At 33.5% G+C, this 26,784-nt stretch overlaps 1 protein-coding gene across 1 annotated transcript; it reads right to left on the reverse strand.

Moving 5' to 3' along the window:
* Positions 1–23: 23 nt before the first annotated feature.
* LOC143544706 (TORTIFOLIA1-like protein 5) lies at positions 24–7,107 on the reverse strand. The gene is made up of 6 exons (XM_077036743.1): positions 6,812–7,107; positions 5,338–5,943; positions 4,608–4,722; positions 2,881–3,305; positions 758–1,138; positions 24–249 (listed from the first exon to the last, which is right to left on the reverse strand). The coding sequence occupies exons 1-5, from the start codon at positions 7,040–7,042 to the stop codon at positions 773–775; spliced, it is 1,743 nt and encodes a 580-aa protein (XP_076892858.1). The 5' UTR covers positions 7,043–7,107; the 3' UTR covers positions 24–249; positions 758–772.
* Between the last annotated feature and the right edge of the window lie 19,677 nt (positions 7,108–26,784).

Raw genomic sequence — 26,784 nt, forward strand, 5'->3', positions numbered from 1 at the left:
TTATTTAATTTTTAAATATGCAATGAGAGCAAAACCACATAAAATATATAACCTTCAACTTTGTGAACATATAAATTTTAACTCATCAACATAAGAGGCTGTGTATATGTGAAAAAGTCATGCTTCTCTATACATAATCTACCTCAATATCATCCCGCGTTATAATATAACGAATGTATACCGTACCTGATCCCATCAAATGCTGATACTCGCAAACGATAAAAACACCTATCAGCTTTGATATAAGATCTGAGACGATAAACAAATAAACGAGTTAAAAAATCAACCTAATGCTTTGAATAAAATTACTTAAAAATTTCATGCACTAAAATTACAGTATTAGAGTTTAGACTAAAGGTGTAAATGAGCCAAGCAGGCTCTTGAGCTACTCAAGACGGACACGTTAAAAACTCGAACTAAACAAAGCTTAAACTAGCCCGAGCTGCTTGTATCGAGCTCGAGCTGGCTCATGAGCCTAAATTGGAATATTATATATATCAAATTTTATAATAACTATTATTAATAAAAATATAAAAAATAATATATATATATTATGCTATATATAAAAATTAAAATTACAAAAATATATGAAAATAATTAAAGATTTATAAAAACAAGCCGAGCTCGAGCCTAGTCGAGCTTGGACATGGCACAGCTCGTTTACACCCTTGTTTAGACAACTTTCGAGGTTCGACTAGTTATACATAAAACATAAACCAAGTCAACCCGTTTATAAGTAAATGAGTCGAAACCTTACCTGGTTTTAGATATGCTAATGTATGTAACTGGCTAAAGAGCCACCGTCAAATCTGTCAAAATTACGGTTTTGCCCTTGTTCAACTTTCTGCTTTCGAGCACTTAATAACGTCTCGAAACGTCTCCCAGGATTTCCAAACTCGTTTCCTGGTGTGTATTGGTGATTTGCGCGGTAAAGTGATTTTGGATTAGAAAATGACGCTTCTGCCCTCCACCAAGAATTAGGACTCGAATATTCAGTACCCGTACAGCATGAATCACTGCTTGAAACCCTCCTGGTTGATAATGCTAAGTCGTATGACATTTCATCCAATGCCCTCTCTAGACCGTTTACTCGGGTTTCCAAAGAATTCATTCCGTTGCGTGAACTTCCGATAGATTTCTGAACATTATATATACAGAGAAACATTCAATACAGAACCAACTTTGTGTCTGTTCAAATGAAAATCACCAAATTTGAAAACCGCTAAATATTTAAGAGCCATTTTATTCACAACAGACACATTGTTTGTTGATTAAACAACACTTATAGTCTCATAATTAATAGAGTAAACTGCGGTTTTCGCCCCTGTGGTTTGTCCAAATCTGCGGTTTTAGTCCAATAGTTTCAAATTTGCGGTTTTCGTCCCTGTAGTTTCATTTCACTTGCAATTAAACCCAAATTCATTAACCCCGTTAAGTCTGGTCGTTAAACCCATCAGCGTACCCTTCACATGAGGGGCAGTTTTGTCCTTTTTTTCCCCAAATACAACCCAGCCCCTCACGTGAGGGGGCTTGCGAATTATGATTTAATTGAGGAGAAAAAGGACAAAAATGCCCCTCGCGTGAAGGGTACGCTGATGGGTTTAACGACCAGACTTAACGGGGTTAATGAATTTGGGTTTAATTGCAAGTGAAATGAAACCACAGGGACGGACATCGCAAATTTGAAACCATTGGACTAAAACCGTAGATTTGGACAAACCACAGGGACGAAAACCGCAGTTCACTCTAATTAGTATATACACCATTCTTAGAATCATTATATATTATGGTACATTCACAAGCAAATACACATTAGTGAATAAAATGCTTTGTGTGTTTATACGGTTTTTGCAGTTCTTTGCTTAAAATTGTTTATGTATTGAAAGGATTCTCTCTCTCTCTATACATACACACACACACAAAAGACAATTTATTGTGAGGAAAAAAAAGAAAAAAATCAATCATTCATTCTCTCAGATTTTAAAATATAAGAAAATCGTTGAAATACAAATTTTATTCATCACTTCTAACATTCTAAATAAAGATACAACAACGTTCATTTATAGAACCTGACGTGTAGGTTATGTGTATCATCAGCAGGTATATTTGCTCCACACACCACACATCATGTGTAGGTAAATGTTTAGACGTGAAAGAAAAATATATTAACAAATTGGTTTAATAGTTTTTTTTATGTATATAACATAGACATTTGCACGTAAAAAGTAAAAGTTTTTGAAGAAATAAACTGCGATTTTCGTCCATGTGGTTTGTCCAAATATGCGGTTTTAGTCCAATAGTTTTAAATTTGCAATTTTCGTCCCTCTACTTTTATTTTACTTGCAATTAAACCCGAATTCACTAACTCCGTTAAGTCTGGTCGTTAAACCCATCAGCGTGCCCCTCACGTGAGAGACAGTTTTGTCCTTTTTCTCCCAAAATAAACCTCAGTCCTAATTCACAAGCCTCCTTACGTGAGGGGCTGGGTTGTATTTTGGGAGAAAAAGGACAAAACTGCCCCTCACGTGATGGGCACGCTGATGAGTTTAACGACTAGACTTAACGGGGTTAGTGAATTCGGGTTTAATTGCAAGTAAAATGAAACCACAGGGACGAAAACCGCAAATTTAAAACCATTTGACTAAAACCGCAGATTTGAACAAACCAGAGGGATGAAAACCGCAGTTTACTCTTTTTTTATGTAATAGACATTTGTACGTAAAACGTAAAAGTTTTTAAAGATATGAACCACTGATAGAAAAAATTAAACGATTTAGGTTTGTTCCTTTTGCTCTCGCAATAATTTAGTTTATACCAATGAACCAGAACCTCTATCTATATAGATATAAATATAAAAAGTTAAAAGAACAAGCAAAATACCTGTAAAAGATTCAAGAGATTTGACTGCTGGTTTTCAATCTGCACAAGCTGTTTTTGAATCCGAGATAAATCCTCAACTTCTCTCTGATTCCCGTCTTTGTATAATTCACATTCGTCATCAACAAACGAAACGGGATGAGACCCAAATCTTGATTTGTTAGAAACTACTCTTTCTTCCGTTTCTAAGATGATGTTTTTATCGGTATCCACTGTATCAGATGCTGCAGATACGGGTACAGAAACATTGACTTTTGCATCGGTTTCTTGATCAAATTCCATCTTTCTAGCAACTGCAACACTATGTTTCTTGTAATTACTCTTTGGAGGACTTCTACTTTGTGTTGTTGTAGTTGGAGATGAACGTTGAGTTGGAGATTGCTTGCTAACAGAAAGTGTCTCCTTCGGTGAAGTCTCCAAAACCGCAACTATAAAAGACGTGGCACGAATAATATTTAGAAAATGATAATTGAGTCGTAAACAAGTTGATCTTTTTTAATAAATATTCATCCAAAAGATTCAAAACGGGTTGAAAAGTTGTAAACAGGTTGTATACGGTTTGGTGGGTTGTAATATGTGGATTAAACGGGTCGGAAACAAGGTGCAAATTTTTTATGGGTCGACTACATAATTAGACGAGTGAGGGAAATGTGGCTTTCGTCCCTGTGGTTTGACCAAATCTGCGGTTTTAGTCCAATAGTTTCACATTTGCGGTTTTCGTCCAATAGTTTTGTTTCATTTGCAATTAAACCCGACTCCACTAACCCCGTTAAGTCTGGTCGTTAAACCCATCAGCGTGCCCTTCATGTGAGGGGCAATTTGTCCTTTTACTTCCCAAGATTTTTCTCCCCCCAAATTAAAAACCCAAAAACACATCAATAACTATCATCATGCCCTCTATCTGCCGATTAAACACAGACACAAACCCAACCTTGATCAGTGTGGCATGTTTCATCTTCGTCTTCCACTTAACGAGGTTAGTGGGGTCGGGCTTAATTGCAAGCGAAAACAAAACTATTGGACAAAAACCGCAAATTTGAAACTACTGGACTAAAACTGCAGATTTGGTCAAACCGCAGGGACGAAAACTACAATTCTCTCTAGACAAGTTATGCGTATCAACTCGCATATTTAATCCATTTAAGTAAACATGTTGAACAAGTTGTTAAAGTGTTAAATAGTTAGTTGTATCAAACTACCAACCACTATAAATACCTAGTTACAATCATTGTATCAAATTATAACTTATAATCACATTTTTACAGTTTCAGATTCTCTCTACATTCTAGATTCGATTTAGTTAGATTTCCGTTTATACAAAGTTTACACAACTAACAAGTCAACTCGATCACGACATGTTTATTAAGCTAGTTATACATACGAACCAAAAATTTAAATATTTTCATGTTTCATGTTTTTCACGTGTCCCATATCGTGCATAAATTGTCACCCTTACTAAAACTCCAAATCCTAAAATAAAGAAATCAAAGGAAACAAAACGTCTTCGTCATAAACTTTAATTATTGTTTTCTAATCTAACACCTAAGAGATATAATTATCATGCATTCTTCCAGCTCAAGGTATGAATAATCATAGTTTAGATCACCTAAAACGTTTAATTATTGTTTTCTAATCAACCGCTGTAAGTATTGTTTGAGCAAACAAAATGAACAATTGAGCATACTGCAACACACATAACTAAGAACTAATTAATCAGTGAAACAGTTTACCTTTAGAAGATGAATTGTCATTCAATGAAGGTGAGGCAGGAACCTCATCTTGATGCCCCGGAATCTCCTTCCACAGCTCTAACGTCTGGTTCATTGATTCACGAACTACCTTCACCTAATACATTTGTTTAAATCAAATTTCAAATCTTAGCAAGAAGGTGAGTAGTTTGCGGTTTAGGTGTGAATTTAGGACTGGAATAGCATGTCAGACACGACACAATAACCTGTGGTGCTAGACACGAACAGAACACAATAATTGATCGTGTCATTTTTTTTCCAAGCACAACACGATAACTAATTGTGTCATTTTTTTTCCAAGCACAACACGATAACTAATCGTGTCATTTTTTCTAAAAGCGAACCTGTTTAGAAACAGGTTACACGACACGGCCTGATTAGCAACCTGTTTAGGGACCTAGACACGATAAACATCATATGTGTAGTTAAACAAAAGTTGCAAAACGTTCATAAAAGTCTTAATCCTTGACATATTTAAAAAATATAATTAAAATCTAAAAATCAAATTATAACATCTACTTTAGTAGGACATATATTTTAACTTTCTAAAATAAGTTAAAAAAAACATAAACAGGTCATTAACAGGCTAACATGTGTTTAATCTGTTTGGACACGAATTTAAACACGTCATGTTAAGCTCAAACCCAAACTCATTTAACCTTTATGTCATGTCAACACAAAATAATATAATTTAACATTTAACGACCAATACCTTATCGAATCTCCGATTCTCTAACGAAGCAAGACCTGCCGCCCTAAACGGCGATAACCTCACCTTCTCCGCAACCGCCAACCGTCCCAACGCCTCCACCGCGGCCTTCCTCGCCGCCCAATCCTCACTGCTCAAAAACTCAACCAAACAATTAACCACCGAATTCAACGAACTCCGATTAAACGCATTACCACCACCCGCTCCAACAATACTCCCAATAACATTTAACAACGCCGGTTTCGCCTTAAACCCATCCGACTTAATCAACTTCAAAACCCTGGGCAACAGCTTCTGCAGCTGGCCCGGCTCAGGGTCCGGCGCGGCTTCAATCGCAGCCGATAAACATAACCCGGATCCGACTTGAGCGTTATGATCATGCTCCGTCATAACGGCGTCAATTAAGGGTTTTGTGATGGTGGAAAATGATGGGTTGGTGATTTCTGATGCGATTGATGTTACGGCCGCGATACAAGCTGACCGGACGGCTGAGTCGCTGTCGCGGAGCCGCCGTACGATGGTGGAAAGCATCTTGGTGACGTGAGGTGAGAGTGTGTTGCCGTGGGTTTCCGACAGAAACCCGAGGATACGGACACATTGTTTCCGTACCTAAACATAGTAAAAACATAGTATTAGTAAACACTAGCTAAAAAACTTGATTTGAAACAACGTGAGCTGAGTTGCCTTATTTTTGTAACCGAGCCAAAAATCGACCCAAGCTCGGCTTGTTGGCTCGATCTTAGGCTCGTTTAACTTCAAATTCAGCTCGAGCCTAGCTGAGCTGTCTTGTTTAATTTCAAGCCTTGGCTCAACTCGTGAACAGCGTCAAAAGTTGGTTAAAAATGTTTAAACGAGCGTCGAAACGAAGAAAAATCATAAAAACCGAAACAAAACCCAAATACTGAAAGAAACCAAACGAAACGGACCAAAACCAAAAAAAGAAAACCGACCAAACCATAAAAAAGAAACCGAAACGGCGAAACCGGGCTGAAATGAAACAAAGGGGCCGATCAAAACGAAACCGAAATCGAAAAACCAGCCAAAATGAAACAACCGGACCGGCGCTTCAAACGGCTTAAGTTTTGTTAATTGGAAGTTTCGAACACCCGAAACACCCGAATTGAAGCACAAATCAAGCCGTCTGGAATCGTTCCAGGCTAAAAAAAATCCGAAAAACCGAAACAAAAAATGATGGTTTGGTTTCATTTTTTGCGAAAACCGAACTAGTGGTTTGGTTTTGGTTTTTCATATAATAAAAACCGAAAAAACATAACCGAAGCGAATTTCTAGATTTTATTTACTTTTACATTTTATTTTAAATAATTTATACTCCACTTAATAAATATGTTAACTCAAATAGTTTTGCTTAATTATATGTCTATCAGTAAACAGTTAACAAAATTATTAACATTTTCAAAACTGATAAAAACCGAAACCGAACGGTTTAAACCTTTTTACATAATTATTATTTCCGTACCGGAGATTTATCGGACGACGTCGTTGCGGACAAATAACTAATAAACGGAGCGAAGGATTCGTGGTTAAGAGTAACGGCAATGGATTCAAGCTCCAAAGAAGCAACGGCGAGTGTGTCACGGTCAGATAACTTGTTGAGGCACGTGATCACACGGTGTTTGAGGTCGTGAGCCACGTGACCTGACGGTGGTGGTGGTTGTGGAGGTAACGAGACTCGTTTGGAGAGAGACATTGGTTGGGATCTTGTTAGGGATAATGGAATATTCTGTTAATGTGGTGCCGGAGTTAACGCCGGTGTTCTGTCTGTTGAAGGTGGAAGTGGATTGGGTTATTGGAAGTGTGTATATATATATACGGAATTTATTGCTTATAAATGGAGAGATGATAACGAGACCGTGTGGGAGGAACACCAGATATTTCCAGAAATGTTATAAAACTAAATAATAAGTTAACATAATTAAATTTATTATTATTTTTTAACGGTGAAGAAACACTAAGTGAACCCTGGACAGATTATAGATAATCTGGGGGTTAAGTAATGTTTCCCACGGATGAGATCTAGCTGAGAAGGCTGTTCTTCAGGAGACCTGCAAAACAAACACCGTAAGCTCGTCACTGAGAAGGGGGGGGGGTTCCTCCTTGTGACCACCCTCCGGCGTGAGAATCAGACTAGATTGCTCTGAATATAAGTGTATATTAAGAGATTGCTAGATAACTGGATAGCAGATGATCTTACCATTCCAAGATGTTGGAGTATTTATAGCCGAAGGTAGGTTTCCTAGAAGGTACAGCCGGCTGAATAGTATTCCTGTTCTACCAACAGTGGATTATGCACAGGCCATACTGGTTGGTGGATAGGTTACGGCCAACAGTAACAAAGTCGGCTGCACTATTCCACCAACTGAAGATTATGCACGTCCCACCTACTGTGGATTATACGCAGGCCATGCTGGTTGGTGAATAGGTTACGGCCAACAGTAACACTATTCTACCAACTGTAGGCTACGCACGCTCCTCAGTAAGAGTTGGTGAGTATGCAGCGGCTAATAGTGACAAACAGTACTAGAGGGTGCTCCTCCTCGTACTGTTGTCGGTGAGCTGTCACCCTGTGATTGGCTCATGGGTTGTTCTGGTCAGATCGTCTGTCCTATCCATACCTTGGTAGGTATAGTACAAAAGATCTTTCAGAATCATACGGACTGGCTCATTTTGGCGGGATTGTTCCCGCCTTGCTCATTCCTTCATGTGACTACTGAAGTAGCTATTGCCTTGTGCGTGTAGCCCTGCTGTCTGCGGGTAGCCTTCCCTGATGGCTTGTATCCGCAACTGCGGGAACAGGCGGGGTACTTCACCATTGGGAGGCTTTCCCTGCGTGTACAGCTTGCGTACTGCGCGTAAGATTCTATGAGCATGGTGGGTCCTGCGGGAGCAGATGGCCTTTGCGCAGACGTCCCTATTCAAGGTGAGTCTTGCGGGACCAACTGGTCTCTGCTGGGACCTACCTCTTCAAACGGGCAACGAGGCTAATGGCTAAATTAATCATATCGGAATATAGTCGTATTATGGTCCGGGAAAAGATCTCACCTAAAACCAAAGTCCGTGAACACTCGCTCGAAGACAGGATATGCGGTGAGATAAAATTCGTTTACTTCAGGAATCTAACTAGTGTAAGCCACATACTCGTCTGATCTTTCATTATCACCATGGTGTCTCTGAAACTAAATGCTGTGGGTAAGATTCGAACTCAGGTCTCACATGAAACACCAAATTTATCTTTTATCACTCAATCACCGGTTGATTGGCTAATATAATTTTAAATTTAATAATGTAATTCAAATTAGGACTTGTGCGATAATGTAATGAAGTCGGTGGAAAACCTTCTATTATAATGTGGCCGGATATTTGGTAATTCTAGTATTTGATGTGGAATTCCTTTATGCTTTTGAGACTTGTGATCTTCTAAAAATGCATTTACTCAAATGACAAGCGACCGGAAGAACAAGTAACACAATCAATAATCTCATGGCGTATTGGTGTACTTAAAATGCGAGGAATGGGTCACTCTTCAGCAAAACAAGAGCCTTGTAATCAAGGATGATATCAAAAGGTTTATGTATATATGTGGTTTATTTATGTTTGTTTTGAATAATCGTTTTTATTTTTGATGTGATGGATGTGATATGTACTATTGGCCCAGTCTAGCTACTTGTTAGACTTGAGTACTATGTTTGTTAATCAAATTGGCCATTAAAAATAGGAATATTGGTTTTTAATACTCTCAACTTTTCCTCATTGGTAGATAATACTTCCAACTTTTGATTTGTCACCCACCACTCCCAACTTTCACCTTATTTTCCTGTACCACTCCCCGTCTAAATAAACACTAACGTCGTTAATGTTTTGGACTAAAAATGGCATTCAAATTAGTTGAGGGGGTAAAACAGAAATTTTATTTTTAACGCACAACTTCCATTTCCGGTGACCTCATTTTTCCGGCTACCTCTTCTTTTCCGGCGAATTTGAGTTTTCCGACTATCTCGTCTTTAAGAACACCATAGCACATATGAATTTGAGTTTTCCGGCGAGTTGCAGGTTTCCAGCGAACACCATATCCATCATTTCACCGCCCACCGCCCCAAAACCGCAACCACCTCCACCACCAGTGTCTCACCCAGCCACCTTCCGGGATCGCCTGCGTGCTGGAAAATCGAGTTGCAGGTTTCCGACGAGCACCATCTTCATCATATCATATATGAAGCTCGGTGAAGTGATGGATATGGTGTTCTGAAAGACGAGATAGTCGGAAAACTCAAATTCACCGGAAAAAAAGAGGTCGCCGGAAAAACGAGGTCACCGGAAATGCAGGTTCTGTGTTAAAAATTAAATTTCTGTTTTACCCCCTCAACTATTTTAAATGACATTTTTAGTCCAAAACATTAACGAGGTTAGTGTTCATTTAGACAGGGAGTGGTACATGAAAATATGGTGAAAGTTAGGAGTGATGGGTGACAAATCGAAAGTTATGAGTGTTATCTACCAATAAGGGAAAGTTGAGAATATTAAAAACCAATATCCCTTAAAAATAACAGTCGATGCCAATATATACTTATGATGAAAGTTCATACATAGAAAGATGTACTCTCTCACTTCGCTCATAGTTATTCATTTGAGAAAGAATTGATGAAATCAAAAACTATATAATGACTACGAATGAAATTGAATTTAGCAACGTTAGTGAACGTCTAAAATGTCTTTAGTTACAATGTTAGTGGAATTATTATCGGCTAACAAGTCATAATTTAATACGTTAAAATTTTATATTTTGTTTTATTATTATTTAAGTTTATAGGGTCATGGATATGAGAATTCGAATTTTTAGACTACAGAAGTTGGAAGCATGTTATTGTCGAGTGGGATGAAAATTCAATGTCAAATGGTATATCCTTTTCCTTTATAATAATAAGAAATATTTTTTCATACTTTTTAATGATTATTTATTTTAAATAATATCACCCTATGGATTGTAAAATAAATATAATAATACTTTTTCCTCGGGAATTGATTGTCGAAATTCTCACATCGCATTAACAAATACAATAATGCATTTTTATTAGTATATAATAATATATACATTTTACATTCATCTAATCTAACTTTAACATTAAGCATATGCTTATCTACCGAGTTCGTCGGTTCAAGTCTTGACGTATGTTAATGCATTTTATGTTTGACATTGTCTATATAAGTCATTTGATAGCTCATAGATTAACTGTATAAGATTTGGTTATGTTAGACATTGTCTGTTTTGAGGGGCGATTTTATCAAGTTGTTACGGTCTATAGAGATTTTGCGAGTTGAAATTCCATCACATATAAGCTTGGAATAAACGTTATTAAAAACAATTGACATATCTTTTTCTCAAGAGTTGATAATCAAAGTTCTTTCACATTGTAATAAAATATAAATTATTGAAAATAAGGCTCAATAATTATTTGAAGGAAGAAAAAGAATTAGATGTACCAAACATTGAATGTCACATATACCTAATAATAGCAATGGGATCCAATTTTATAGAGGGGAATAAAATAACCAATGCTATAATTTGTAACATGGAAAATGCAATGCATGAGATCACAATGGTGCCCTTAGGTCTATCTTGTTGGTCCATTTTATCCACATATTAAGTAGGCGTCTACTAATCTATTTTTTTGTTGGTTCATTTTATAATTGGGTTAAAGTTCCTGTCTCTTCGGGTTTACGTCGGTTAAAGAGGTGTTGGAACTCCTAAATAAACATAAAAGTAACAAAGTAGATTGGCAAACAATCCAAGATATCTCTCTGATCACGTTGTGGTTGATCTGGAAGACTCGGGATAATAAGATTTTTAAAGGTATCCCGTTCTCGATGGATAAGGTGGTGGATGACATCAAGGCTACCTCGTTCATATGGGTGAAGAATAGACGGCAGAAGATAATTTAGATTGGGAAGCTTGTTGTTTTTCTAATTTTGTGATTTTTTCGTTTATAGTTGTCTTCCCGGTTTCTTTTGTTTGTACTCTTGTTTGGGCTTCTTGCGACTTGCAATTAGCCTCTCTCTCTATCTATCTCTCTCTCAATTTATTTAAAATAAAGAGTATATGTATCACTAATATTTAAAAAAATATTTATAATCAAATTAAAATGCGGATCTATTTCCATTTACATCAAGGTTCTTGGGCAAGCGAAAAATTTTTGCCCGGTAATCAAAGTAAGGTTTTTTATCTACCAACTATAGCTAACAAGTTAAACTTAGTTTTTTTTAAATCTATATTATATTATTAAGGAAGAGTGGATGACAATGATGGTAATTTCACAATTGCATGATTAGGACAAAAGGGACATTTCATAATTGGACATGAAAAGTAATTTGCCAATATGTCAATTCAATTTTAAAGCATTTGGTGCAAGTTGATTAAGCTTCATGTTTTATGATATTACTCTTTTATCCTTTGAAGATGCAAAAGGTTTAGACATTAACTTAATTAATTGCCCAATAAACTACTTCATTATTTAGGGATGCAAAATGTTTAGACCTTAATTTAGTTTATTGTAGAGTTTAATGCACGGTTTAATATCCAATGCAAGGTGTGGATAGCAAAACATAAAAAATAAATATACTATAAGCTTCCATTGATTCTCTTCATACGTGTGTGGTTCAATTGTCATTCTTATTTCTTCACCATGCTATAAGCTTCCATTGATTATCATGTTATGTTAGTTTTGTTTCTATTTATATACACAAGATCATTATCATGGTTTGTTCATTATACATGATGTTTCATTTGTGCTTACTGAATTTTGTTTTATTGTATTACAAAGAAATATTTGGCTTGTCTTTAATATCATATGATGGAATCTTTTCTCTTGGTTCAGGTGCCAAAATTGTTTATGGGTAGGACCTAGCTCCGAGAATTTATATACCTCGACTGAGTCGAAATAAAAAGGTCCGTATAACTTAAACAAACAATGGATAAACAAAGTTGTGAACCAAACATATTTAAAATTCTAGATCCATACAGAAAGTGACGGAATTTGAACATTTTAATTGAGGGGCCGGAAATATTACAAAAGGCAAACAAAGAACATAAATCCAAAACAAAAAAAAAACAAATCCAGCTCTTACATAGTTAATAATTTGGTTTAGGCTATGAAAGAATGTATAATTAATTTGGATGTTCACTTTTAAAATTTTTAAGAGCATAACTGACCAACTAAATACACATAATATTACTTAACTAGGTTTAACCCGTGTACGACACGGGTGGAAATATTTAAATTTTTGAACAAACGCATGTCATTTGAAATGACAGCATAAGTTGTTATATGTTATTCGAGACGACAACATACTTTAAGTTGTAAATAATATTGATACGAAAATCAATGATTGTGAAATACAAAGATAAACCCAAACAACATTCAAATTACAATCTTTGAAAACATAATCAAAAGTTAAAAATGTAAAATTCATAAGCTACTAAAAAGACTTTCTCATAAACCATATTTACTTTATTTGTAACTTTGTCTTCCTTGTTTAATATAAGAATTTTAATACCACTCTTCGCTCTTAATAAAGCTACATAGAGTTGTCGTTGTGTAAACACCGGGTCTGTGAGATATATGTCAACTCTCGCTAGAGATTGACCTTGACTTTTGTTAATAGTCATTCCAAAACATAATACAACTGGAAAAAACTACATTCTCTTCAATTTAAACGAAAGTTTCTTATCTGAAGGTGTTAGACCATAACGAATTATATAAGTGCGATAAGCATTATTAGTACCTGAAATAACTTTTACTACAACAAAACGCTTACCCAAATTAATTACTCGCAATCTAGTTCCATCACACAAACCGTTCTTTTGATCCATATTCTTTAGTAACATTATTGGCACACCGACTTTTAGAACCAATCTATGAGTCAAAATATTTTTGGTCTTTTTGATTTTATTTAGCATAATGTTTTTATGAAAATTTTAGTTCAATTAAAATATAAAAAAATAATTTGTATAATCTTACTTAAAAACCAAAAAAGTGATTTTTTATATGGATCATAATTAAATTTGTGAATTTTCTTGCAAAGTATGGAAACAATATAAATTGAGTTAACCAAATATAAGTAAAAAAATAATGGAGAAATATCTTTGCGCCTCTAATTAACATAAATTGATTTGTATACACATCTTTATTAAAGCATATATTTTAATTGGTTTTGAGAATATAAAATAGTATTGATTAACTGATAATTATGTTTCGTGTCATTTTAAAAAAGAAAATAGAAAAAAGAAAAGTGTAAGCATACATTCAATGTTATTTAAATTTTGTTTATCAAAAAGGTATAATGTAGTTAATAATAAATATATTAAAAAGCGTTTATAATTTCTGTTACAAGTGCCTAAATTTTAGTTAATAAAATATTAATTTTTATTTACTATATTTTAGTTAATAAAAAAATTATATTTAAATACAATATAGTGTATTAACGCGTTTAAAATAAAATGTTACTGTTCAAAATGCTAGTAAGTAGTTTAATATACTACAAAAGAGTTCTCAAATTCGATTCTTAAAAACAAAAATAAATAAATGTATAAATGATTGGAATATATCATTAAAATTAAAGATGATTATTTAGCACAAATAATTAATTATAGTGAATATCTAAGATTATATGTGTAAATACACAGACGATTACAAGTAAACTAATAACCCACACATTCGTCTCATTTATCCAAACAATATAAACTTTGAAATGAATGATAAAGTTTGTATTGCGAATCTCTTGAACTTGGCCGCTGCAAATTTGAATCACTTCTAACAAATGTCAAACTTGAAAAAATATATAGTTAGTAACTTACCATCAAGAAAAAAATCATTTTTTTTAATTAAAATGTCTAACTTTTAACTTTAAAATGTCATATTTGTTTCGGTAAATTATACATATTCCATACAGTTTCTTTTGAGCTAGTTTTTCGTTAAATATTGCTCATGGCTGACTCATATTTGAATTTTGTTCAGTTTCAAGAGACAATGAGCTATGATTATAAAATGGTTATCGAAAATATGGGTGGTTTATTTTAGGCATGCATCTTGAGATTTAAACATAATTATAAATTGGTCAAATAAAAAAACTGAAATTTTTTCTGTTATTGGAAATCATCAAAATCTTTTAAATGTCATTGATAATTGGTCAAATAATGTTTGTTGATATTGGGATACTATTACAATTAGATTATATTGTTAAAATTTGACAAATCATAATTATAGTATTTGTTAATAAACTTTTGAATGAAGTTAAAACATACACACATGCTTTGTATATGAACAAAAACATATAATAATATAAAACTGTAATCAATAAATATATAAATTATTATAAAAGAATTTTTATTTTAAATTTTGTATAAGAGACATTCAATGACTTTGTAGTTAGATCTATTAAATCCAAAGCTATGGTTCATTTTTATGAATAAAAAAAATTAGTAAATTTACAAAAAAAAATATTTAGTATAGTTGTATTGTAATAGATAATTTCGACATGATTATAAAAATTTTAAAATCAAATTGATTAATTAGTCGACTTCCAAAACATATGAAAAGTTTTATTATTTTTGAAATAATAAAATGGTGTGTTTATTTTAAACATTAATTTTGACATTTAGGCATTATTAAAAAAAATAGTCAAATATAAGAAAATGAAAAGGTTTGTTGAGGTTGAAGAGTATAGAAAGATTTAAAAGTTTGTTGCTAATTGGTCAAATTCTGTATTTAATCAGGTTTAAATGTGTTATGAATATTAAGAAAAAATTAAGATACAAACGTCAAAAGGTGTTAAACTAAAACTAAAAAACAAACATTTAAAATAACCTCTTAGTGAATAAGAATTAAAGTGTTTGGCTTTGGGATCATTGATATCATGTGTCTTTGCTCATTCTTTAATCTACAGACAATCATCAAAATTTTAAAATACAAAATGTTATTTGCTTCAATTATAGCTATATATCCTTTCTTAACCTCATAAACTTATAGAACATACTTCTTGTTCAATAATTTTAAACATGTTTTGTAACCTTAATTCAAAGTTTAAAATATGGATTTATAGGATTGTATAAAAAAGAAAATACATTAACTAATAATTAATTTTTGTTTACCTTAATAAAAACATGAAAATTATAGAAATTTCAATAGAAACAATAATACATTAATTAATTATTAATTTTTGGTTAACCTAATTAAAACACATATTATAGGAATCTTTATAAAAACGTAAATACATTGATTAATTAATAATAATTTATTGGTTACCTTAATTAAAACACGGTAATTAAAAAAGTATAATAAAGAAATATTTGTTAACTTAAATGCGCGTTTGAACTAAAATCATTTTACTCGGAACTCACATTTTTCCGAACATGTTTTGATATGTGACCCGAGTATGTTTTGACAAACATTTTTAAACAATACTACAATATAATCATTCAAAGTTTTCATATACTTTAAAATTGCTTACTTTGGCAATGCCAATATAACGTGTGAATTACATATGACATTGATGCATTTGAAAACCTCATGTTCTTCAAAATAGTTGGTTGCAACCTGATAAATTATATCTCACATTACGTGAATACTAATATCAGATCGTATTAAACATTAAAGAAATAGTATTAGACATTAAACATAATTCATAATGTATGACTAAATGTGACTTTTATTATTCCATAGTTCAAATAACCTGGGTGTTATAGAAAACATTAATAGTAAATCATTTAAATTTAAAACTGTTTTGAATTCGAATTTGAAAATCATGTATATTTTAAAAATTATTTTGAATTCGAATTCGAATTTACAATTGCTTTTGATAATTCCTACAACAGTCGAAGATATAAATTTAAGTAAACATAATAAACAAATAAATATGAAAAGGTGTTATTAAGCTTAGTATCAAATGTTATGAAACTCGATCTCTTAATCTCTTGAAAATAAAAAAAAGTTAACACATTTTCCTGTTTATATATGTAATAATTAAAGGTTTTAATTACAATTAATTCATAAACCGATAATTTTACATAATTATGGTAAATTGAATGATATGTAATTTTGGTAATTGAATGTGATTTTAATCCGGTCATTCAAATGATTTTAAATTTTGAGATATTTGATGAAATTAGAAAAGTTAATCCCACCAATTTTATTTTAGGAAGTAATTAATTTTGATAAATGACTATCATAATGTAAATTAAGAAAAGTTAGAAAACTATTAAATGATTTAATTATATTCGGAAAGAGCCTTTAAATATAATTAAATTTGGAAAAAAGTAAACTCTAAAACTGAAAAGTTATTATCTAGTCATCAAAGTAACATAATTTATTAAGTTAAAATTTGAATTTGAAATGAAAATATTTTCAAAAATAGTGAATCAATTTGTAATTTGCCATTAATATTTAATGCTAATAATTAATAAACATTATATTCATTTTGTTTTGATAATAATAATTAGCAAAAACAAAGCATATAAAGAATAATCAACTGAATTTCATTTTCGGATTATATAATAATCAATTGAATTACATAAACTGTGAAAAATAAATAAATACATGAATACTAATAGAAATATACATCAGTATTAAACAAAATAAAAGACATCTTATCAAACAATCTTCAATCCATGAAATTAACTATATCAAGTTGGGGACAATAACCTGAAATGATAAAATTAAATATTAATACTAATATCACATAATAAATAAATTACAAATTATAGAAGATTTGACTCATGTGAAAAAATGTAAAATTATTGTTATAATTTGCAACCGGAAAATTGGAATCATATTACCGGAAAAATGAAACAGTGAAAATCTCCATTGAATATTTAATTTTGATATATAACCTAAAGAGATTATAAAAAAAATCATATAATTATTAATATAAATACAAACAAAAACGGAAAACAAAATAATTGTAATTGATATAAAACCTTACCGGAATAATATGATAAGAGTATCTGTCACACCCTCAAAATCCACTAACGGAGTTTTACCGTCAGAGGGTGTGAACTAACAGGATCGGAATAATCAGTTATAATCAAACCATAAAAACGTTTAAATGAAAATAAGTGCGGAAGCGTAAAACCATAGAAACAATGTTACGTCACGCAGGACGATTTAAAACCAATGATAACAGTTAAAAGTAAGTTTGCATAGTTAAAAGTTTTTCAAGCAATGCATGTCCTAAACCGTGCGTTCGCCTCGGCTACCTGAGAATAACATACTAAAAATGTCAACACAAGGTTGGTGAGTTCACAAGTTATATAAAAATAAATGTTTAGCGTTTGCGTTCAGCGTTTTGCGTTACAGCTTTTTGCGTTACAGATAGTGTTACGTCAATTACATATCTATAGGTAGCTAGCCTATAAAGCAAGTATTACTAAGTGTTCGACACCGAAGCTGACTCGTTTATTAAGTGCTTTGTCACCAGGTCCTCCAGACCATGGTACGTGTTAGCCAAAATTACACCCGCTCGACCTCCAATCGAGTTTAGCGTTGGGTGGGGTTTGTCAAACCCAGTAGTACTACTCAACAGTGACTCGCTATTCTAAATATTAACCGGTTCGATGTGTAGGACTTCAAATGTTTCGTTTGCCACTTAGCCTTTACAAGTGATATATAATTTATAACAAAATCTTAAATGCATTGTGGAGTATGTTATCTCCCCCAAGTGAAAAGCGTTTGAAAACAGTTTAAAGAGGGGAAAGTGAAACTCACTGTTTGCGAAGAATTTCCCAAATTAAATCACCAAGATGCGCGTCACAGAAAAACTCTCTCTAGCGTTCTAAAACAACAAAGAGATTTTTTTCTAAGTGTCGGAATATTATCGAGTCTCTAGACTCGGCACATAATACCTATGCACATAACATGTTTCGTGTTTCGTTTGTGAATCGTGTGTGACTTTAACAATGTATTTGTGATACGTTACATGTGTAAGCAATCATTTACGTGTCACGTATTCATAAAGTACATCACTAGCAATTACTTCCCGTAAGGGCAATTTGGTCAACACATAACAATTAACTAGCAACTATTCCCCATAAGGGCAATTTGGTCAAATTATGACAATCAATTAGTAGTTATTCCCCGCAAGGGTATTTTGGTCAAAACATAGCAATTATATAGCAAGTATCATGTTTCATGCATTTTCACACAACTCAGCAGCTAGTTTCACCGAGACAGAAATCCTACTAGAAAGATTGTACTATTTCACCAATCATAGCATCTCAATTAATTTACCAAAAATCATCACAGAAGCATATATGTCTTAGGTTTCCAGAACATATTTTATTATATTTTTATTCCACATATTTTTCTCACAATCATCAAATCATTACAGCAAACTCATAACAGTCAAGTTCATGCGCAACAGAATGTTATTTGCAATTCCCGTTAAACAAAAAATCCAATAAATGCAAGACCACTTGGGTTAGGTTCCTAACTCAATAAGTCAACTTCCAGAAGTGGAACCAACCCAATTGGTCTCGTAGCTCATGAGATATAACATTTACAAAACAACCTAACAACAGGTCTAACCGCTCAGCTTTGCACAACATTTTTGTAAAATCATAAAAGTTAACCTTTACTTGTCCAAAAATTACGAATTTATATTCTATAGAAACTAGACTCAACCTAGTTTACTGTAGTACCAATAATCTCAACCAATTTTTAAATTTACACTTCGTTACAGTCACTTAAACATCAATAACACATTCTGTCCAGAAACTGTTTGCATCCAAACTCAGCATATTAACAATCTATGAACTATCATGCATTCATATAACACTTTACACTCCCTAAACACCATCCATGCACATCAATTACCCATTACATACATGATTAGGGTTTTTGTTTGAACTCAAATCATAGACACAACAATCAACATGTAACAACATCCAATCTAGTTATCAAATCATCAATCAATCAACAACAATCATATTAACTACATATACATATAGAATCGGCAGCTAGGGTTTACAATTAACCCAACAAACATCAAAATCAAGTATAAAGGATGCATAGGATAATCGATTATACCTTCCTAGCACCTAATTCTTCGATCAAACACTTGATTTCTTGGTGTATATGTGTGTATAAGTGGACGGCAGCCAAAGGGGAGAGGGGTTTGGGTTCCGATCGGGATGTGGGGAGAGAAAGAAATAATAGTTAGGGTTAATTGTTAAGGATATATTTATAGAGTACTATGTTACACCTTGGCCCCTCCACTTCTAAGTATTACTTTTCCTAGCTTAAACTAATTTAGTTCTTGTTTCTTGTCTATCATTACACAATATAATCAAGTAACACATATGTTAACACATAATTATCACATAATTAATGTTTTGACGTTTTTCGTTTATTCATCAATCGTTTGCGTCAACTCGTTTGCGTTTCGGTGCAATTCCCGAAAGACTACACATGTAGTAAGTGTTAAGCGTCATTTAAACCCTAGTTTAAATGTAATGAAGTGTGCGTTATAGATTCAATGATCTTTAGTTTGAATTGACGGAGTTGAGTTAACGGAGTTAACCTGAAATTGACGATTGTCACAGTATCAAATATAGTATGAAATATAAGTCTTTTAACCAATTGATTCAAAATAAGTCAAAGGTACAAAAACTTACAGTCAAAGAAGTTATAGCGACTTAAGTGTTAAGTTTGTAGTTTTCAGCCGGTGTCATTGGCGCAATAAGAAGAGCTTCCGAAATAGCTTGAACACCAGTTTGAATAAACAACCAAAATATTAAAGCATATATTTATTATAAACATATAAATGTGGAATATGATCTAATTTAGAATGCTTACCAAATCCAAAGTCAAAATCATTGATGCTCCTTCTCGAGTAATGGGTACTTTTGAAAGATTGGCTACATAACAAAATGATATCATGTTAAATATTCATAATAAATTTAATAATATATTTTACATAATTCTAAAACTAATTGTAATAATATCATCTGACAGTAAAACACAAAAATTCCATATTATTATAACCTAAATAGAATAAAAATCTTCCATTTAAATTATCATATCAATCAATCAATCAATCAATCATACCCAGTGAAGTCCCACCAATAGTATAGCTATAAGTAGGGTCTGGGAAGGGTGAGATGTAGGCACACCGTACCTCTATCCACATGGATAGAGAGGTGGCTTCCAGAGAGACCCTCAGCTCTAAAATACATATGTATGAAGCAATACAAAGGAGATCAGAGTTCAACAGTAATAGTAGTAGTAATAATAATAATAATGATGATGATGACAATAATAGTAATAACAATAATAATAATATTAATACTATTTATGTAGAGAGAATATTATTATGGTGTGTGCTTAAAATAAGGTAAATAGAGGCCCTAGGGTATTATTTTCTCTCTAAAAATCCTTAACTTTAATTCTACTTCTCCAAGAATTCCTATCCTCAACCATGTCCTCGGAGAGGTTTAGGTCTATCAAATCCTGCTTAATCCTTTCATCCCAAGTCAATTTAGGTCGTCCTCTACCCCTTCTCCCCTCTATAGTAATGTTTTCTACTGATCTAACAGGATTCATCGTTTGTCTTCTCTTCACATGTCCAAACCATCTCAATCTCCACTCTCTTATCTTGTCTGCTATGTTCGCTACCCCTAATCTCTCCCGAAACACAACGTTTCTTATTCGGTCTAACCTTGTGTGCCCACACATCCAACGTAGCATTCTCATTTCTGCTACCTCCAACTTCCGCACTTGTGCCTTCTTGATGGCCCAACAATCTGTTCCATAAGCATTGCAGGTCTAACTGCAACCCTATAAAATTTTCCCTTTAGTTTAGTTGGGAAACTCTTGTCGCACAATATACCTGTGGCTGCTTTCCATCTACCCCATCCTACCTGAACTCGATGAGTCACATCATTGTCTAATTCCCCATTGCTCTGAACAAAAGATCCTAGATACTTGAACCTCGTTACCTGCGGAACCACCTGCCCTTCAATGGTAATCTATGCGTCCTCATTGTCATTTGCCCCTCCAAAAGCACAGTGTAGGTACTCCGTCTTAGATCGACTGATCCTTAAACCTTTTGTCTCTAAGGTTGTACGCCACTCCTCGAGTCTCATGTTTAGATCTTGTTTTCTCTCAGCAATTAACACAATATCGTCTGCGAACATCATGCACCATGGGAGCGTCCCCTGAATCGACTTTGACAACTCGTCCAAGACTACTGCAAAAAGAAACGGACTCAGCGCTGACCCCTGGTGAAGACCTACCTCTACGGGGAAAAAATCAGTATCACCCACTGGCGCACGGACACTTGTTGCACTGCTGGTATACATATCCATAATTATCTCTATGTATTTCCTGGGTATTCCTCTACCCTCCAAGCACTCCCAAAGCACCTGTCGTGGCACACTGTCGTAGGCCTTTTCTAGGTCAATAAACACCATATGCAGGTCACGCTTCTTCTCCCTTTACTTTTCCATCAATCTTCTTATAAGGTGTATTGCCTCTGTGGTAGAACGACCCGGCATGAATCCAAATTGGTTCACCGTAACCTGAGTTTCTCGTCTAAGTCTAACCTCAATCACTCTTTCCCATAGCTTCATAGTATGACTTAGTAGTTTGATTCCTCGGTAGTTACCACAACATTGGGCGTCTCCTTTGTTCTTATAGATAGGTACTACGACGCTGGTCCTCCATTGGTCTGGCATCTTACCAGATTTAAGGATACTATTGAACAGAGTAATTAACCACATGACCCCTTCCTCTCCCAAACACTTCCACACCTCGATGGGTATGTTGTCTGGGCCAACCGCCTTAGCTCTTCCCATCCTCCTCAGTGCAGTCTGCACCTCTTCTCGTGTGATCCGACGGCAGTAGCAGTTATTCGTTTGTTGTCGTTGGGAGGTTGTGTTGTCATGTTCTTCTTGGTAAGCTCTCCCATTGTTGAAAAGATTGTGGAAATAGGTTTGCCATCTTATCTTGATGTCCTGCTCCTTGACTAGTACATGCCCATCTGTATCCTTTATGAACTTCACTGGCCCTAGATCTTGCCTTCTATGCTCCCTGGCTTTGGCAATCTTAATCATAGCATGTTCCCCCTCTTTTGTTTCTAAACGTTCATACATCCATTTATAAGCCGCGTTCTTTGCTTCCGCCACTGCCTTCTTCGCCTCTCTCTTGGCCGTTTTGTAGGTCTCCATCAATTCTACGCGCTCCTCCTCATTCGTGCACCTCATAAGCTCCCTAAAACATCCTTGCTTGTCCCTTATCTTATCTTATCTTATCTTGTACAGCCTCGTTCCACCACCAAGACTCCTTATGCCCACCTGCCTTTCCTGTTGTGACCCCTAGAGTCTCTTTTGCTATTTGCATGATATTTGTAGCCATATCTTCCCATATATGATTTAAGTCCCCATTTAGTCGAGCATGCGTCTGCAATCTAAGTTTATCCTTAAACAGTAGGAGATTTTCGTACCTCATATTTCCCCATCGAATTCTAGGTGTACCTTTCTTCACACGACTAGTCAGCTTATTTCTGAAGCCTATATCTGTCACCAGCAGTCGATGTTGAGCCACCACTGTCTCTCCTGGTATGGCTTTGCAGTCCTTCCACCAACGTCGGTCTCCTTGCCTCATCAAAAGGTAGTCAATTTGCGTGTTGCGTCCGCCACTGCTAAAAGTGATCAACTGATGGTCTTGTTTCCTAAAATAAGAATTTATAATTCCTAGGTCATGGGCCACCACAAACTCTAGGAGTTCTGTCCCGGTCTCATTCCTATCACCAAAACCGAAACCCCCATGAACGGCTTGAAAACCATCATTAGCCTTTCCTATGTGTCCATTAAAATCCCCTCCTATACAAATCCTCTCACCCCTAGGTGACAATCCCAAAATTCTCTCTTTTCCTGGTCCCCTAAGCCTACATGAGGCGCGTAGGCGCAGACTACTGCCACTACTTCCTCTCCTAGTACTAATCTCAGTACCATAATCCTGTCATTATGTCTTATCATCTCCACCACACTAGTGTGTAGTTCCTTAGCCACTAGAAACCCCACTCCATTCCTAGCTCCATCAGAGCCCGAGTACCACAACTTATACCCATTACACTCAGCCCCTCTATGCCCTTTCCACTTTGTCTCCTAGAGACATGCTATCTGAACCCTACGTCTTTTAAGCACATCTACCAATTCTAGCAACTTACTATTTAGTGTTCCTACATTCCAAGAAGCCAAACGCAATATATGCTCCCTATCTTTACCTGTTCCTACACCCCTAGTTTCTAAATAGTCCTACACTTTAAATTATCATAACTAACCTTATTGTCTATTACCTTGATACAATTCAACTTACGTGACTTAGAAATAATCTTCGTTTTTCCTCTTTCCTTGAAAACCATATGAGAACAATAACACTTTTAACCCAAAAAACTAAATAACAAAGTGGATGATATAAACACAAGAAAAAATATAAACCTTAGAAACAAATATAATCGTTTTTGCTTGGTGGTGGTGTGATAGTGTAAGAATTCTTGTGTGAAAGTGAAGTATTTATACATTTATAGTAAAGTATTTGAATTTTGGGAGACTTGAATAAATAAGGAATCTATATACGGAATTAATTAAAAACAAAAAATTAGGGAATTTTAATTATCTTAAAGAATGGACTAAAAGTAGGGGATGAAAATTAATTGTTTTTCAAAATTTGAATTACTAAAAATGTAATGTTTTATGGATGCTTAGTCAAATAGTTAATCAAATAATAACTAATAATTATTTAGAATATAGAAATTTCATATTAAATATTTACTTTTGTTAGGTTCTTAAAAGGTTTTGAATATAAATTTTCAGAACGGTATATATGACGAAATTGACATTTGTGGATGGTTCTTAAAATTTTATTCCTAAAAGTTTGGTTAATAATTATCATAGTATAATTGTTGATATAAGTAAAATTTTATATTTGTGTGAGTCAATCGGTGAATTTCATAAATTTTCAGAAATATAATCTTAGAAGAAATATACTAAACTTAAATCCGTAATGTATGTATATTGAATCCTATTGATGAAATATCAATTAATTATCAAAATTATCTATTATCTAAAATACATTAAAATTGAATTTTTAGTGTAAAATGACTGTTCTTTTTCTGGTAATACTCTATTTTAAGAGAAATGTTAAATAGTAATTACCTTGCCAAAATGAATGAGTATTTGACCTGTGATTAAATAGCTGAAATATTTTTAATATGATATAATTTAGTAGTGATATTTTCATAAATATCATTAATTGCCTAGAAATTCCCCAAATGAATATAATTAGCCGGAGTCATAATTTAGAATTATAATTATTAACTTGAAAGATAATTATAAAATATTCAAGATTAAAATTAAATTAAATATGAAAGAGAATAATTAATGAGAATTGATTGTATCTTATTTAAATATATTATTGATTTATTTTATTAAGATGGAAATTAGACAACTCATTGATATACATGGAAGGTTTAATCAACAACCAATAGGAAGATGAGAAATGGACTTAGCCTATTGCTTTAATAGTATAGTTAGATGTAAATGGGCTAAACCAGTAACAGAACTAAAACATTTTAACTAGAGGGTCACAAATTGTTCTTTTTTGCATCCATGTGATTAAGTAATACTTCTTTACTTTCTCTCTTTTATTAGATAAATAATCATTAACCGGCTTACGCCAAAATATGATCACCAATAATTTAATGTTTCAAAAAAGTTTAACATTTCTAGCTATATATATATATATATATATATATATATATTGGTTTCACATGTATGTTTAAAAGATAGGATGAACTCAAGTATTGCTTAAGATTTTTATTACAAATATATTCTTCTAAATAAATATTTTAAAGGAAGTAATATGTTTTGTTCATTAGAAAATAGAGTAAGTCATATAAATTTATAACCTATAAAGTTAGTAGACTGATATAAAGTTAATAAACTGATATAGAAAAATAAAATAATTAGATAGAATTAGAAGAAAAAAAACCATTAGTCATATTAAATCATTTAGTAATATATAAACTAAAAGTAAATTTAAACCTTTAGTAATATAAACAAACTAAAAATAAATTTACACATTCAAAAAAGGTATGTGCATAAAGTGGCTATTAACAAGTTGTGTTAGAGACCAAAAAGTTTCGGTTAATAATAAAATATTAATTTTCTTTGCAAACAACCATCTTTTTCTTCATTTCATTGTCTCTCTACAACTCACCTCATCAAACTTCTACCATTGTAAAAAAAAGTTTTAAAATATATAAAAAATTTTAGGGCCTTAAAAATTACATGCCTCAGCCGGTTGTCTGGCTCGCCCTACCCTATAGCCGGCTCTGTTTATGGGATCAAGAATTTTTGGATTTCAGATGTAATTTGACTATTTCACGGTTGAAGAAACCACTTAAGACACATTTAAGAAGGTATATTAAATTGTTATAGATGTTATCCAATTTATAAAATTATTAAGACATGTTTTGGAATTTGAGTGGTATAGCTAATTGGCAGGTTGTTGTAGTGTTTACCAACATCAGTGATAAGATTCTATTGTAAGTTATAGAAAACTAAAAATATATAACTGAATTTTGCAAGCATGATCTAAAGAGAAAGGTATGTGCTCAGATACCAAATATAGTAAAACGGTCTGAAATATATGAGAGGTAATCTTGTTTGACTAGATTGGATTGTTATGTTTTATGCAAATTGACACAAGAGAGGCCATTTTGTGGTCTTTATACTAACTGCAGTAAAATGTGACTAATATATAGCCAAGCACATCAAAAGCTCGTTAACTTTTTACATTTTTTATATCTTGCACGTGTACTTTGGCCAAAACTAGGATAGTAAACGCACCGAGCAAGGGTGGCTCATGCTCGGTTTCTCTTCAAGCGAGCCAATCCGGCTTGTATATCTTAAGAAGCTGAAGTGCTGAGTTTGACCTCCTTTCGTCGAAAACCTCTAGGCAGCTCATCACTCACTGAGTCAGGTCGTTTATGTTTTAAAGCTTTGTAGTTTTTTATATGTATATGCGGGTATCTAGATGTAGCCCATAAGAACTCCATATTATACCTTTTGAATGGTGTTGAAAATTTGTATAGGGAGGTTAGTAATGTCAATTATACCCTTAGTTCTCTTTATAATTAAGCTACACAAAGGAGTACATTTGTCTTTTTGATGTTACGCGTTGACGGGTTTAAGTTTGTGCGGGTGGCACTGGTTATGTTGTTCGTCTTTTTTTACCACATGTTTACGCTTACACATTCTAATTAGCTAAATTTTATATGTGACAATTCAGACCATTTAGTTATGAGTGAGTTTAGTTGGTTAAATGGGTTATAATTGGTTCAAAAAGTAATCTTGATGCATAAAACTTTCTAAATTTGGTGTGT

This window comes from Bidens hawaiensis, unplaced genomic scaffold, assembly GCF_021521415.1.
Source record: "Bidens hawaiensis isolate Kalapana, Puna unplaced genomic scaffold, B.hawaiensis_p1.1 tig00013690_1, whole genome shotgun sequence".
Taxonomy (NCBI): Eukaryota; Viridiplantae; Streptophyta; class Magnoliopsida; order Asterales; family Asteraceae; genus Bidens; species Bidens hawaiensis.

Coding starts and splice junctions, on each gene's coding strand:
- LOC143544706 (XM_077036743.1), bottom strand. CDS start 7,042: ATGTCTCTCTCCAAACGAGTCTCGTTACCTCCACAACCACCACCACCG. Junction 4,723..5,337: donor AGAATCGGAGATTCGATAAG/GTATTGGTCGTT, acceptor CAAATGTATTAG/GTGAAGGTAGTTCGTGAATC. Junction 3,306..4,607: donor TGACAATTCATCTTCTAAAG/GTAAACTGTTTC, acceptor CGTCTTTTATAG/TTGCGGTTTTGGAGACTTCA.